At 44.3% G+C, this 12890-nt stretch overlaps 1 protein-coding gene across 3 annotated transcripts in view; it reads left to right on the top strand.

Annotated features, from left to right (window-relative positions):
• The window catches only part of large2 (LARGE xylosyl- and glucuronyltransferase 2), a 104665-nt gene extending 92248 nt beyond the window's left edge, over positions 1-12417 (top strand). For all 3 annotated transcript variants that reach the window (XM_063189116.1, XM_063189115.1, XM_063189117.1), the window contains 13 exons: positions 2869-3218; positions 4011-4093; positions 4261-4384; positions 5658-5829; positions 6051-6155; positions 6899-7011; positions 7454-7579; positions 7788-7943; positions 8363-8526; positions 8730-9008; positions 9290-9436; positions 9777-9972; positions 10090-12417. In XM_063189116.1, coding sequence (XP_063045186.1) covers positions 2869-3218; positions 4011-4093; positions 4261-4384; positions 5658-5829; positions 6051-6155; positions 6899-7011; positions 7454-7579; positions 7788-7943; positions 8363-8526; positions 8730-9008; positions 9290-9436; positions 9777-9972; positions 10090-10287 — 2213 coding nt within the window. In that variant the 3' untranslated portion in view covers positions 10288-12417. The remainder of the gene's footprint in view (positions 1-2868; positions 3219-4010; positions 4094-4260; positions 4385-5657; positions 5830-6050; positions 6156-6898; positions 7012-7453; positions 7580-7787; positions 7944-8362; positions 8527-8729; positions 9009-9289; positions 9437-9776; positions 9973-10089) is intronic.
• Positions 12418-12890: the final 473 nt, after the last annotated feature.

The raw sequence follows: 12890 nt of genomic DNA, 5'->3' as shown, positions 1-12890 counted from the left end.
TATTATTTCAACAGCAAACAACCGCGAGAGCGTAGGAGATCAGGGCATAATAATCACAGCTGTGTAATCTGTCAGTCCTGTCTTATCCCGTCCTAATCGTGGCTTTACCGCTGCACCCAGCAGGGACATCCATCCACCGTTCAATAATCCGCACTCCTATTCTTATACTTCTCCTTTTTTACTCAACTCAGTCGGCCGTGATGAAACCGTGGTGCCCCTGCCGTGGCCGTTTACCATGCGGCTGACTCGGGTTCGATTCCCGACCCGGGTCCTTTGACGGCCCTTCACCATCTCTCTCTCCCCACTCGCTTCCTGTCACCACCTTCACTGTCCTGTGATAAATAAAGTCAAAAGGACCAAAAAAAATGAAGATAAAAAGAAAAAAAAGAAACACGGACGTGGTGATGTGGATGTGTGCCTCAGCAGCATCCCTCTCACACACCTCACTCTTCATCCAGTCCCAGTGCACCGCGTTCGCCGGAACTACCTCTCATCTATAAGCGGATTGTTGGCGTTAGCCTGGAAAAGAAAGAAAAATCAATCTCTTTTCAGTGCTGCTGACCATAGGAAACACTTGACTTCATAATAGCATGTAGTGCCAGGAAGAAGGAGAGTGTTTTTTATTGAAGATGACGCACGCACGCACGCACGCACACACACTCAAACACATCAGCTGCTGGTTAAGTGTAAACAGGGGGCAGAGGGCGGGAAATGTGCTTTGGGAGATGGGCTGCTCAGCGTTTGCAAACCCCGGGAGGGATGCAAGACTGGCAGCCGTATTGCATGTAGACTAAAATTAGTGTACGCATACCTGAAATATCTCCTCCTTGACAGTGGGAAGAAATTCAGTAAGCGTAGGTTGAATTAGTGTTTCTTTACTGTCTATTTACTGAATAATATATTGGTATGAGAGTATAAGTGCTCGTTTCACTTGATTTTTCTTGCAAATTAAAATTTTAACTTTTCCATTTCCGCTGTGTTGTTTGGCGAAAAATACATAAAGCAGCTGTCCCCGGGTACTTGTGTGCATTGTAAGATTTCAATTATCCGTGGGATAGATATGAATTTCAGACAGGATGAAGAAAATCAAGATCAGTCAGATTGCACACAGTCAAACATCTCCACCCTGAAGCCTCTTTGCGTCAAAGTTAGGTGTGAACATTCCCAAAGGTTCACGCACCAGGCGATAATGAGAGAGCACTGGCCTTTTAACACTGTGCTTTAACACATATGCCAGTGGTCTGTCGAGATGGTCTGCTTCATCAAAATGAGCTACCAGTAACCTAACTCCACAGTGGCGTCTATCGATTTACGCTGCCTCATCAAGATAGCATACCTTGGTTTTCCTTCCGTGGTGACGTTTCAGTAACTTGGCGCTAAAGGCTACGGCCGGGTTATTTATTTATTATGTTGGACGTGATAACGGAGGTGAAATTGGTATCTCGAGCTTGTAAACTGAAAATCAGCTGTTCAGTAGCTAATCTCGATGGGCTATCATCTGGAAAAGGTGTGGTGGTGCGCATGCGTGCATGCCCAGTAGCAAAAAGGAGCTAAACCCGATGGGGAGCTCATATTGACACTGGCTGTATGCATGTGGCTATTTATATGTGTGTTAAAGGACGAAGAACAGGCTGAGTACAAAAAAATTGAGAATGGTTGAAAACCAACCACAAACAAGCGACTCATGTTTTCCCCTCAGCCTACTCATGCTTCTCTCTTATCTTTATTGTTCAAAATTTGATTTAATACAGCATTATTTACTTTCATACATACTCACTGTGTCATATAATTGGGAATTTACTCTTAAAATCCAACATCTCTGTGCTCTGAGTATTCTTATATTACGGTAGAAGCATAAAGATTTCAGATATTCAGGAAATCGGTTGTCAGTAATGTGTGTAATCAACCAAAAACAAAAACAGAGAACTAGTCAGAGCCCTTTCTCCTTCCTCTAGCTATGGTTTGGGGGTGCTATCTGCCCCCGCTGTCTGGGTTTGTTCGGAGTATTAGCTGTCTACAGAGACAGGGTGTTTTTACGGATTTGTTTTCTGTGTGGGCAGCAAACAAATGTTCTCTGAAAAATGTCCTTAAGTGTTTTAGATGTGAATCTGCATATTGGCACAAACTGCAGACACACATTTGCCATGCATGATAAAGAAGGAATAGAGCTAGTGTGTAGCAGCATAGTGGCGTAGCACAACTATAAAGCACATCTCATATTGTGTTGCAGGTGGGCGCTCCCTGCATGACATATTGCTTATGTCATTCCATAATAGAAACCTGTAGATAGAGGACTGAAGACCACCTCTCTTGTCCTTTGTGTTACACATGAGCATAGTGGGCATATTGCTTATGTCACTCCATAGGAAAGACCAACTCTCCAGTCCTCTCTTATATTGCAGATGAGCATAGGGGCTTACTGTGTGTCAGTCCATAATAGAAAGCTGATTGAGACCACCTCTCCTTCCTTCCCTTGTTGTCCAGACAGATATAGTGCTTATGTCACACCGTAAATGAAAGCTGATTTTTAAAGACCACCTCTCTTGTTCTCTGTCATGGTGCAGATGAGTGTGCTTTGCATGTCAATTGTTGTATTCTGTCACTCCGTAATAGAAACTTGGGTGTTAAAGACCACCTCTGTTTTGTTCTCGTGCGGTGCCGGTGGATATTGTGCTTATGTCACACCATAACAGAAAGCTGCTTAAGGACCACTTCTCTTGTGGTGCGGATTTGCTGTTCCCAGCTAACATGTGCTTGCTCTGTTTCACTCCAAGATGAAATGAGAGATTCTTGGGGTATTGTTTCTAATCCAGTCTCTCAGATAAAAGACCATTAAAGACCCCCTGTCGTGTCTCATGTCTTGTCCAGATGGGCGTGCCCTGCTCCTGTCCCCCTGCCTGGTGGAGTCCACGGAGGCCCGTCTGCTGGAGCGGGAGGTGCTGGAGTCGCGGGTGCGAGAGGTGGAGGAGGAGAACCGGCAGATACGCCTGCAACTGAGTCAGTCACAGCAGCAGCAACAGCAGCAGCCGCAGCAGCAGCAAACGCGCCTGGGGGCTGTAGCCGCCGTCGCAGCAGCAGTGCAGGGGCCGGAGGGTAACTATGGGAACCAACAGTGGGTGGCCTCAGCCGACACGGGGCCGGAGGACGTGGAGAACACGGCGGAGGAGAGGGCTAATCACAGCGAGTGCGTGCGGACGCCCACGGTGGAGAAGTGTGAGGTAAGGGATTGATCACTCCTTGGGGGTCCCATGAAATATACGAAACTTACACACTGATTCATACGTTTGAAAAAGTAAGATTCATAAGCACAAGTAAAAGCACTGTACAATTGTTAAATGACACATACTTTTTGCGCTAAGCCCCCCACATTTGGGCTTGCATGCCCACGGGGACCCTGGTTCGAGTCCGGCCAGGGTCATTTCCTTATCCTCCCCGGTCTCTCTGTCCCATTCGCTTCCTGTCACCATCTTCAACTGTCCTGTCAAATAAAGGCATGAAAGCCCCCCAAAAATATATATATTTCAAATTACACATACTTTTGAAAATTACCCATATCGCACTTTACTCACGTGACGCATATACATTCCATCTTCAATACTTACATGCTGCATAGTATGATATTAAGATTAGATGTAGAAATTATAATCATAGTGAGTGAGTGCAGACGCCCACGGTTGAGGAGTGAGTGAGTGAGTGAGTGAGTGAGTGAGTGAGTGAGTGAGTGAGTGAGTGAGTGAGTGAGTGAGTGAGTGAGTGAGTGAGTGAGTGCTCCTGGGCGCTGTAGTTCTTTATTTTTCCCTGCTCTCCAGTACGAACAGCAGTGAGTCAGACATCAACATCATTATTACATGGCTTGCGGGAAATTATGCCAAGTTGGGGAAAAAAAATGGTTGAAGAGACGGTGTTAGTCATTCTTTGCTAAATTCAGGTTGTTTAAAGCGCCCAGTGGTATTGTCAAAAGGTTGATTTCTTTCCTCTACTTTTTTTCTCCCTTCTTTTTCCACCTGCAGCTGATCCATGTAGCGTGCGTGTGTGCGGGACACAATGCCAGTCGAGATGTAGTCACCCTTGTCAAGTCCATCCTGTTCCATAGGTGAGATGGGCCACATACATAGCTCTCGGCACATGTCCTACATATTACATAGCCGTGTTACATATTTCATCCGTTGCCCACATGCCCACGCATCATTATCTTCCGGTCCAGTTGCTTTTATAGATCTGCTTATAGTTCTCCTCTTGTGCCCTTGTTTCTCTTTGTAGGAGGAACCCTTTGCACTTTCATTTCATCACAGACACAGTGGCCAATCAGATTCTGAGCTCCTTGTTCCAGTCCTGGATGGTTCCATCTGTGCAAGTCAGCTTCTATGATGCTGATGAGCTCAAGGTAAGCATGCCTCAGCTGGACACACACACACACACACACACACACACACACACACTAACACACGCACACGCACACAAAACACATACAGACACTGCTAGGGCTGCTTATTTCTACCAATGGAAGTTTTGTTTCTGAAAGTAGTTCAGCAGTTACCTTATTAAAACTTGAAATGCTATTGACACACACAGAAGCATACAACACACGCTCGCACGCACACACGCACGCGCACACACACGCGCACACGCACACACACACACACACACACACACACACACACACACACACACACACACACACACACACACACACACACACACACACACACACACACAGCACACTGCTGTTGTTGCACTGCCTCCCGTAGGCTTCCCACTTCAAAGCATACCACTGACCAGCAGGTGCCAATGTCACTGAGTCCTCACGCCCCCGTTGCAAAGCCCTTGGTAAAGGTCATGCCCAACTTTATAGGCACACATACTTGGCGCCTCCTCGTCAAGAGGAAGGAAACACAAACACCAGTCCTGTCTAGCCAAACTAAACATAGCGCAAGTTCACTTCTCAAACAATGTCAAGCCGGTGTAACAGTTGGAGAATGAATTAGTGCTCTCTGCGGAAGCGTAGATCGGGAGAAGAGGTGTGATGAATCGCTTTATATCATATTATGAGCCAAGTATCTACAGCACCGGTAAAACTGTTTTCTCCATTAAATCTCAGAAGAATTTAACTGCCAGTCTTACGGTTTAATTGCATGTGTTATGTGCTTTGGATGAGCTGCCAGGGTTGCGCGAGTGTGTGGCTGTGATTTGGTTGGCTGCGCGCCTATTTCCATCAATAGCATTTTTACGGTCCTAGATTACTCACACAGGAGCCAAATGCTACCACTTCCTGTTTATAATAGCATTGAAAGTTAACAGAAATAAATCTCCTTTTCTCAAATTTAATTTCTTTCGGAAATATTGCCTCATATTATTACCGCAACGAGGCTTTGATTTTCATTTAGCCTCTTTCCATCTTTATTGGTGGTTGCTTTGTTTTCTCTCTACATTCTCCTTAGTCTGAAATGTGGATTAATCGATTCTCTTTATATTCTCTCTCACAATTTTTCTCGTTGTTTTTTCTTTATTTGTCTTTCTTTCTTTCTCTTTCTTTCTCTCTTTCTCTCTTTCTTTCTTTCTTTCTTTCTCTCTCTCTCTCTCTCTCTCTCTCTCTCTCTCTCTCTCTCTCTCTCTCTCTCTCTCCCTTTATCTCTCCCCTCTCTCTGTCTTCTCTGTAGTCTGAGGTGTCATGGATACCAAACAAACACTATTCAGGAATTTACGGCCTAATGAAGCTGACCCTTACCAAAGCCCTGCCGTCTGACCTCTCCAAAGTCATCGTCCTGGATACAGACATCACCTTTGCCACCGATATAGCTGAGCTGTGGGCCATCTTCAAGAAGTTCACAGGTCTGCAACACAAGTCAAAACTATTTCCCAACAATTTTCTATTTCCAACACAAGTGACAATTATTCCGTTTCTATAACGACCGCACATGCTTTCATGACACTGCTGCTAGCAATATGAAACTATGCTGTCTTATCATCTTTAAGTGTCATAGTCATGCTAACATTAATTATTGCTCATATGTTATGTGATTATCCTAAACCATTGATGTCAACCATTTCAGAGAAGCAAGTGATAGGCCTGGTGGAGAACCAGAGTGATTGGTACCTGGGTAACCTGTGGAAGAACCACAAGCCATGGCCAGCGCTCGGAAGAGGCTTCAACACAGGTCAGTGGCTGGCTTTGCAGTCCCAACCTCCCTCGCAGTGGCCTTCGGAGTAACAAAAGAGATGTTGGCCATTGACGTCAGTATGTGCAATGTGCGAACATGGTGTGCTCGCAATGTACATTCAGACACCTTTTGTGGGATTTGATACAAAGGATCTGTACATCATCCTGTGTTGTAAATGCTGTGGCAGCCCATTCTGTATCTAGAGGTGACAGAGTGTCCTTGAGAAAGTGTTATGTCAGCTCTCTCAGCACGGCAGGCAGCGGTGATTGGTATGGGCTGAATGACTGACACAGACAATAAATGTACGATTGGTATTCTGTGTCTGCTTGCTACAGGAGGCAGTAAGTAAGTTCCTACCATCATATTATATAGTCTGAAAGCTATGTAGGTAAATTCTGATTAAACAATTAGCCTACATGGGTGGCGTTTTTTAAGGTTTGCCCGCAAGAAACCTCCAAACTAATGACGTATTAGCCTGCTGATTTTCCCGTTGGTCAAATGGATGTCAGTGTATGTAGTTTAGTGTATGTAGTTTAGAGTACGTAGTTTTGGTCTATGTACTGTAGTTTATGTCCCTCTCAATTTGCATTCTTCAATGAACTCTGAGGAAGATGCTTCTTTCATTTCATTGAAACATTAGTCTGTCGCAAGTTATGCACCTGACGTCGTGCATAATGACATAAAAAAAGACTGCACTGGGGTTTTTAATATTCACATTATTCTGTGCTTATTTGCCACAGGGGTCATCCTGCTGTACTTGGAGAAGCTGCGGCGTATGGGCTGGGAGCAGATGTGGCGGCTGACGGCCGAGCGAGAGCTAATGAACATGCTCTCCACCTCGCTAGCCGACCAGGTCAGATACAAGACAGAACCGCCACCATTAATCCCGGATTACTCACACTGATCTGTCACATAAGGCCTGCTGTTTTGAAGGGGGTCGTGCATTTTAATAAAGCACTGAACACACATATACGTGCACACACACACACACACACACACACACACACACACACACACACACACACACACACACACACACACACTCAAATCATTACAGTATATTTATTCTTAGCATGTTTATATTTAGACTGGCTTGGCTTTGCCTCAGTGTGCAGTGCACTTGAAACATCTGTAGATACCTCATGTCAGCCTTGTTGAAAAACATCTGAGGAGTGTTTCATTTTTTAAACTCTCTTTTCTCTCTCTGACTCTGTCTCTGTCTCTGTCTCTCTCTCTCTCTCTCTCTCTCTCTCTCTCTCTCTCTCTCTCTCTCTCTCTCTCTCTGTGTCCCACAGGACATCTTTAATGCATTCATAAAGCAGAACCCTGTTCTGGTGCACCAGCTGCCCTGCTTCTGGAACGTCCAGCTGTCAGACCACACGCGCTCCGAGCAGTGCTACACCGAGGTGTCGGATCTGAAGGTAACAAGCAGATCTCAGTCTTGTGAAGTCCTGTATAGATCAAAGACGTTTTTTTTTTCAGAGGGTGCTTTTCAAACTGTTTACTCTGTTTGGGTTTTCAAGGGGGAAAACTTTTTGTTTTTATTTACGTTTTCATGTTTTGCTGTTATTATCATGGTTTAGTCTCTGGTGATCGTTTGGTTAATAAATATTTCATTTGATCTGCCAGGTGATCCATTGGAACTCCCCCAAGAAGCTGCGTGTGAAGAACAAGCACGTGGAGTTTTTCCGCAACCTCTACTTGACGTTCCTCGAGTACGATGGGAATCTGCTCCGCCGAGAGCTCTTCGGTTGCCCCAGCCAAGCCAGCTCTGAAAGTACACAGGTAACATGCACATTACCTACATTACACACCAGATTCACTCTTTTTTAATATCACCTGAGGTTCTTCAAAATAACATTAAAATAACTTGACTTGATCCCAAAGGCCGGAACGAGTTTTAAAGTGGTGGTGCCTTTTTTTCTTCATTCCATATTTCTTAACAATGTTACTGCTGCTGCACTCCACTCCTTTGTCTGCTCTTAAAGTTGAGAAAGCCTCATTTAGGGAGCCTAAAAGTGGGGATGCACCTATGCTTGATCCTAAGACTAAAATTCAGCTTGTTTGTAAAGCAATGCAATCAATACAAAGCAAGCAATATACCTCACAGTAAAGTTACCCAGACATTTCTCTGATTTCTACGCCTACACATCTATGACATCTTGCTGATGTTTGCCTGAATGGTCTATTCATTCTGTATCCAGCTACAGGGAGCTCTGGAGGAGCTTGATGAGGATGACCAGTGCTATGAGTTCAGACGAGAGCGAATCACCTTGCACCGAGTTCACCTCTACTTCCTGCAGTATGAGTACACACCAACCACCGATAACACAGACGTTACTCTAGTCGCCCAGCTTTCCATGGACAGGTAATTAATATATCATATCACCCATAACCAGGAGCAATAAGCCAACATTGATGCAATAAACCTTAATTTAAGATTGTGAGGGAAGTGGGATGCATAATTTAGTGTAGCGTAATTTAACGCAATATCAAAAAGAATACATCCAGTCACCGCAATCACGATGCACATTAAATCCCTGTGATTCTTGTTGGCTTGGCTTTTGGCAGACTTCAGATGCTGGAGGCCATCTGCAAGCACTGGGAGGGCCCCATTAGTCTGGCGCTCTACATGTCCGACGCCGAGGCCCAGCAGTTCCTGCGCTACGCTCAGGCCTCGGAGGTGCTCAAGAGCCGCAAGAACATCGGCTACCACATCGTCTACAAAGAGGGCCAGTTCTACCCAGTGAACCTGGTCCGCAACGTGGCTCTGCGGAACGCCAACACGCCCTATGTGTTCCTGACCGATGTGGACTTCTTGCCGATGTATGGCCTCTATGAATACCTCAGGTGAGCAGTTTGTAGTTTTTGATGTGTTATGTGCATGCTATGTGCAGCTGATGTGTTATGTGCATGCTATGTGCAGCTGATGAGTTATGTGCATGTTATGTGCAGTAACAGGCTACTGGATGATAACATGGGAAAATCACATCGATGAAATATTGTTTTGCTCAGATTTTCCAACTACACACATATCTCAATATCATTGCATGTACAATACAAGAAACACCATCATTTGCATGAATGTCATGGATAACTTAAAACTTTTTTTTGTCATTTTTTCAAAATAGAAAATCTATCGTTCAGTTGGACATGGGCAACACTAAGAAGGCTCTGGTGGTGCCGGCCTTTGAGACCCTGCGCTATCGCCTCTCCTTCCCCAAATCCAAAGCTGAGCTGCTCTCCATGCTGGACATGGGGACTCTCTACACCTTCAGGTACAGCGGGGTGACCTTCTTCATTTTAACTAAGGGGACAACTCTAATTTATTTCTTTTATAGTGTATTACTTCATTCCTTTGTTCCCTCACATCCTGCTCCAGCTTTTTTAGAGTGTTATTAAGTCCTGCAATATAGCTTTTAATGTGTTACTGTGTGAGTAAAAATTCTCCCTCGATTTAATTTACATTTTAAAATGAATTACCCATAAAGTCAAAAACTGGATTAGAGTCGGGCGCAGCTATTGAATGGGCTCTACTTTTATCCCGGAGTGTTCTTTTTAATTTGACCTAAGTGAATATATTACAAGCTGACTTGCCTTCTCTTTCATCCGTGGCAGGTACCACGTTTGGACCAAAGGCCATGCTCCGACTAACTATGCCAAATGGCGGACTGCCACCACGCCGTATAAGGTGGACTGGGAACCAGACTTTGAGCCCTACGTGGTGGTCCGAAAAGACTGTCCGGAGTATGATCAGAGATTTGTGGGCTTTGGCTGGAACAAAGTATCACACATTATGGAGCTTGATGCCCAGGTAATGACGACTAATGTCTGAAACACTTAACATTAGCGCAGATGTTACAGCTTGCTCCTGTATGATAATATCATTAAGCAATAGTATTTCACCTTGTTTTTTTCTTCCTCGTAACAGGAATACGACTTGGTCGTGCTACCAAATGCCTTCATGATCCACATGCCCCACGCACCAAGCTTTGACATTTCAAAGTTCCGATCCAGTCCAAGCTATCGCTACTGTCTGAACACACTCAAGGAGGAGTTCCATCAGGACCTCTCCAGAAAGTACGGCTCTGCTGCGCTTAAGTACCTCACAGCCCAGAGGAACATCTAAAACCCCCGGCCTAACCCAAACCCACCCTGGATGTACCTCGCAGAATAAAAGGGGCACAAAATGGCCAGTCCCAGAGGGTTCCTGGCTCCCAATGCTGCTCCTGAGTCCCAAGATAGACTGACGCCCTGGCATGTCATGGGACTCTGTTGACTGGTTAGAGTCTGCAACTCCAGTCAATGATGAGGTGATACATTTACAGGTTGTAAGTGTAAGTCATGTTAATGTTTTTATCGACAAAGTTTGAAGATAATGTTGATGGAAATCATGCAACCGTACCATGCCCTAAAAATCACATTATTGGACATAACTCGTACAAGGACAACTATATGCTTTTATTTTTAAAGCAGCGGTCAATGAGTTATATATACTATATACACTATATCACGAGGATTAACACTATGTGTGGTCAACTGCTTTCTATTGAAGAAGGAGACAATGGATTCAATCAAGATGAAACATGACTGACAATCAAGCAGGTCATTTCCATGGACAAAGACTCTTAAGCCAATGGGATATGATGATGGAAACGTTATCAGGCAATGTGGCAGATCATACTGTATGTATGACGAAGTGGTCAAATGGAAAGCTGTTTCCTCAAACTGTATCGGTGGACTTTCAGATTGAAGAAGGCCAGTGAGACAGCAGAAATGTTCAAGCCTTACTTTCCGAAGATTTTGTTAAAAAATATTTAAAGCCGTAATCGGTTTCGTTTTGGATGTACATGATCTTAAACAAAAAATATGTTTTAATTTATGTGGTACTTGAGAAAAATTACCCCTTTTCCTTTTATTTCTACATTTTAAACCCCATTCAGAGAAAATGAATCTTTTAGAAAAAGCAATGCTTGGCGAGGTTTTCCTGATAAGACTTAAAGAATGCTGGTGGTTCATTTTACTGCTCAGTAAAACTGGCATGTCTTTCCATCTGGGCACATCAATATTAATTACTGTAATTCACTAACTGGCATCGCTGTGTTGCATATCAAGGCATGCTTTAGCTCCCATCTCTACCCTACACCCCAGTACTGCTTACTGACTATGCGTATGTAAGTCTGTCATAGCTGCTTTCCTCCTCCCGTCATTCCGCCTTGTGGGGGTCACATGTCATGGCAATGTCTGGCACACTTGTTAACATCTCAGACTGTCCAGAGCGATGTGTAAACACACAGCTTTTGGGGTTGGGAAAGTTTAGTTGGGACCACATAATTATGGACTTGTATAAGAATTCTTAAATGTTAAATTATCTCTATATGAAAATCAGTGTGAATGGAGGAGCTATTGAAAAATCAGCAAATTCCCTAACGGCCAAGTATGTGCCAAGTTCAAATCTGACAAAGTGTGCCATGTTCTCCAGCGTATTTCCCCATTTACACACATTACATTACACCACCTCAGTCTATCCCGGCAATGCAGATCTGTTCACAGCTATGATTTCACCATGTCAAAGACGGTTTATAAAGGGACAAACCCCAGTATATCTAATGTAGTGGCTGAATACCATATGTACAGCCCAAGATCTATTATGTACGGTACACACAGATAATGTAATACTATTCTTTAGTTACCATTCGATATGTACTATATGGGCTCCCATCTCAGCCTCAGTTAACCCTTTCCAATCCTCACCACATGTATTCCTTCCTCCCAGTGGACTGTGCAGATCTGCGGTAAATGCTAGTGCCTTTGCTGTATTGTGAAACTGGATATTGATTGTACTGCTGTTCGCAACGATGGGGCCTGCAAGACCACAGGCACTATATTTATTATTGTTGACTTAAATCAATCATATTTTTCTATGTAGGGTACAAAGTGCTTTAAATAAATTTGCCCTTTTTCTATGACTTTGGGTGGTGGGTTTTGTGTGAGCATAAAACCGTTGGTTTGTCATTTCTGAAAGTAGGACTGTTATGATGGTGTGACTTGGTCTGATCTTGGTTTGAACTTGTGTGGAGAAGCCAAAAATATGTTGGTAGGTTTGAATACGCCTGAACTAGGGGCATAGGGACAACAAATAAACATGACTGGGGATGTTCATATTATGTTAAAAGTCATTAACACTATGCAAGAGATTACGGATTTACAAAAATGAGGGTTACGATAATTAAGTTTTCTGTTTCACCCTGTCACAACAAATACATTTGTCATATCGTGGACCACTACACACTACACAAATGTCATGCTGTCTCTCTCTGTCTCTGTCTGTCTGTCTCTCTCTCTCTCTCTCTCTCTCTCTCTCACACACACACACACACGCGCGCGCGCGCGCGAGCGCCCGCGCGCGCACACATGCACACGCACACGCACACGCACACACACACACACAGGCCCGTTTCTAGGATTTTGGGGGCCCTAGGCAAAGGGGTTGTCGGGGCCCTAGGCTATTTTTTTTTCGGGGGGGGGGGGGGGGGGCCCTGTTGGGGCAGCCACGGCACAATAATTTCTGTTTCGGATGGGCCAGACCATTTTTGGATGGCACTTCAGTCATTGTCACATAGCCTACCATTACAACATACAGTAATGTCACAGAATCCATGGAAACCTAGGAACAAACAAGTCACCTTACAGACAGTGTTGTGGCTAGGGCAACACATGCATGAAGGGCAA

This window comes from Engraulis encrasicolus, chromosome 22, assembly GCF_034702125.1.
Source record: "Engraulis encrasicolus isolate BLACKSEA-1 chromosome 22, IST_EnEncr_1.0, whole genome shotgun sequence".
NCBI classification, from domain to species: Eukaryota; Metazoa; Chordata; class Actinopteri; order Clupeiformes; family Engraulidae; genus Engraulis; species Engraulis encrasicolus.
This window is presented reverse-complemented; position numbering and strand designations above follow the sequence as displayed.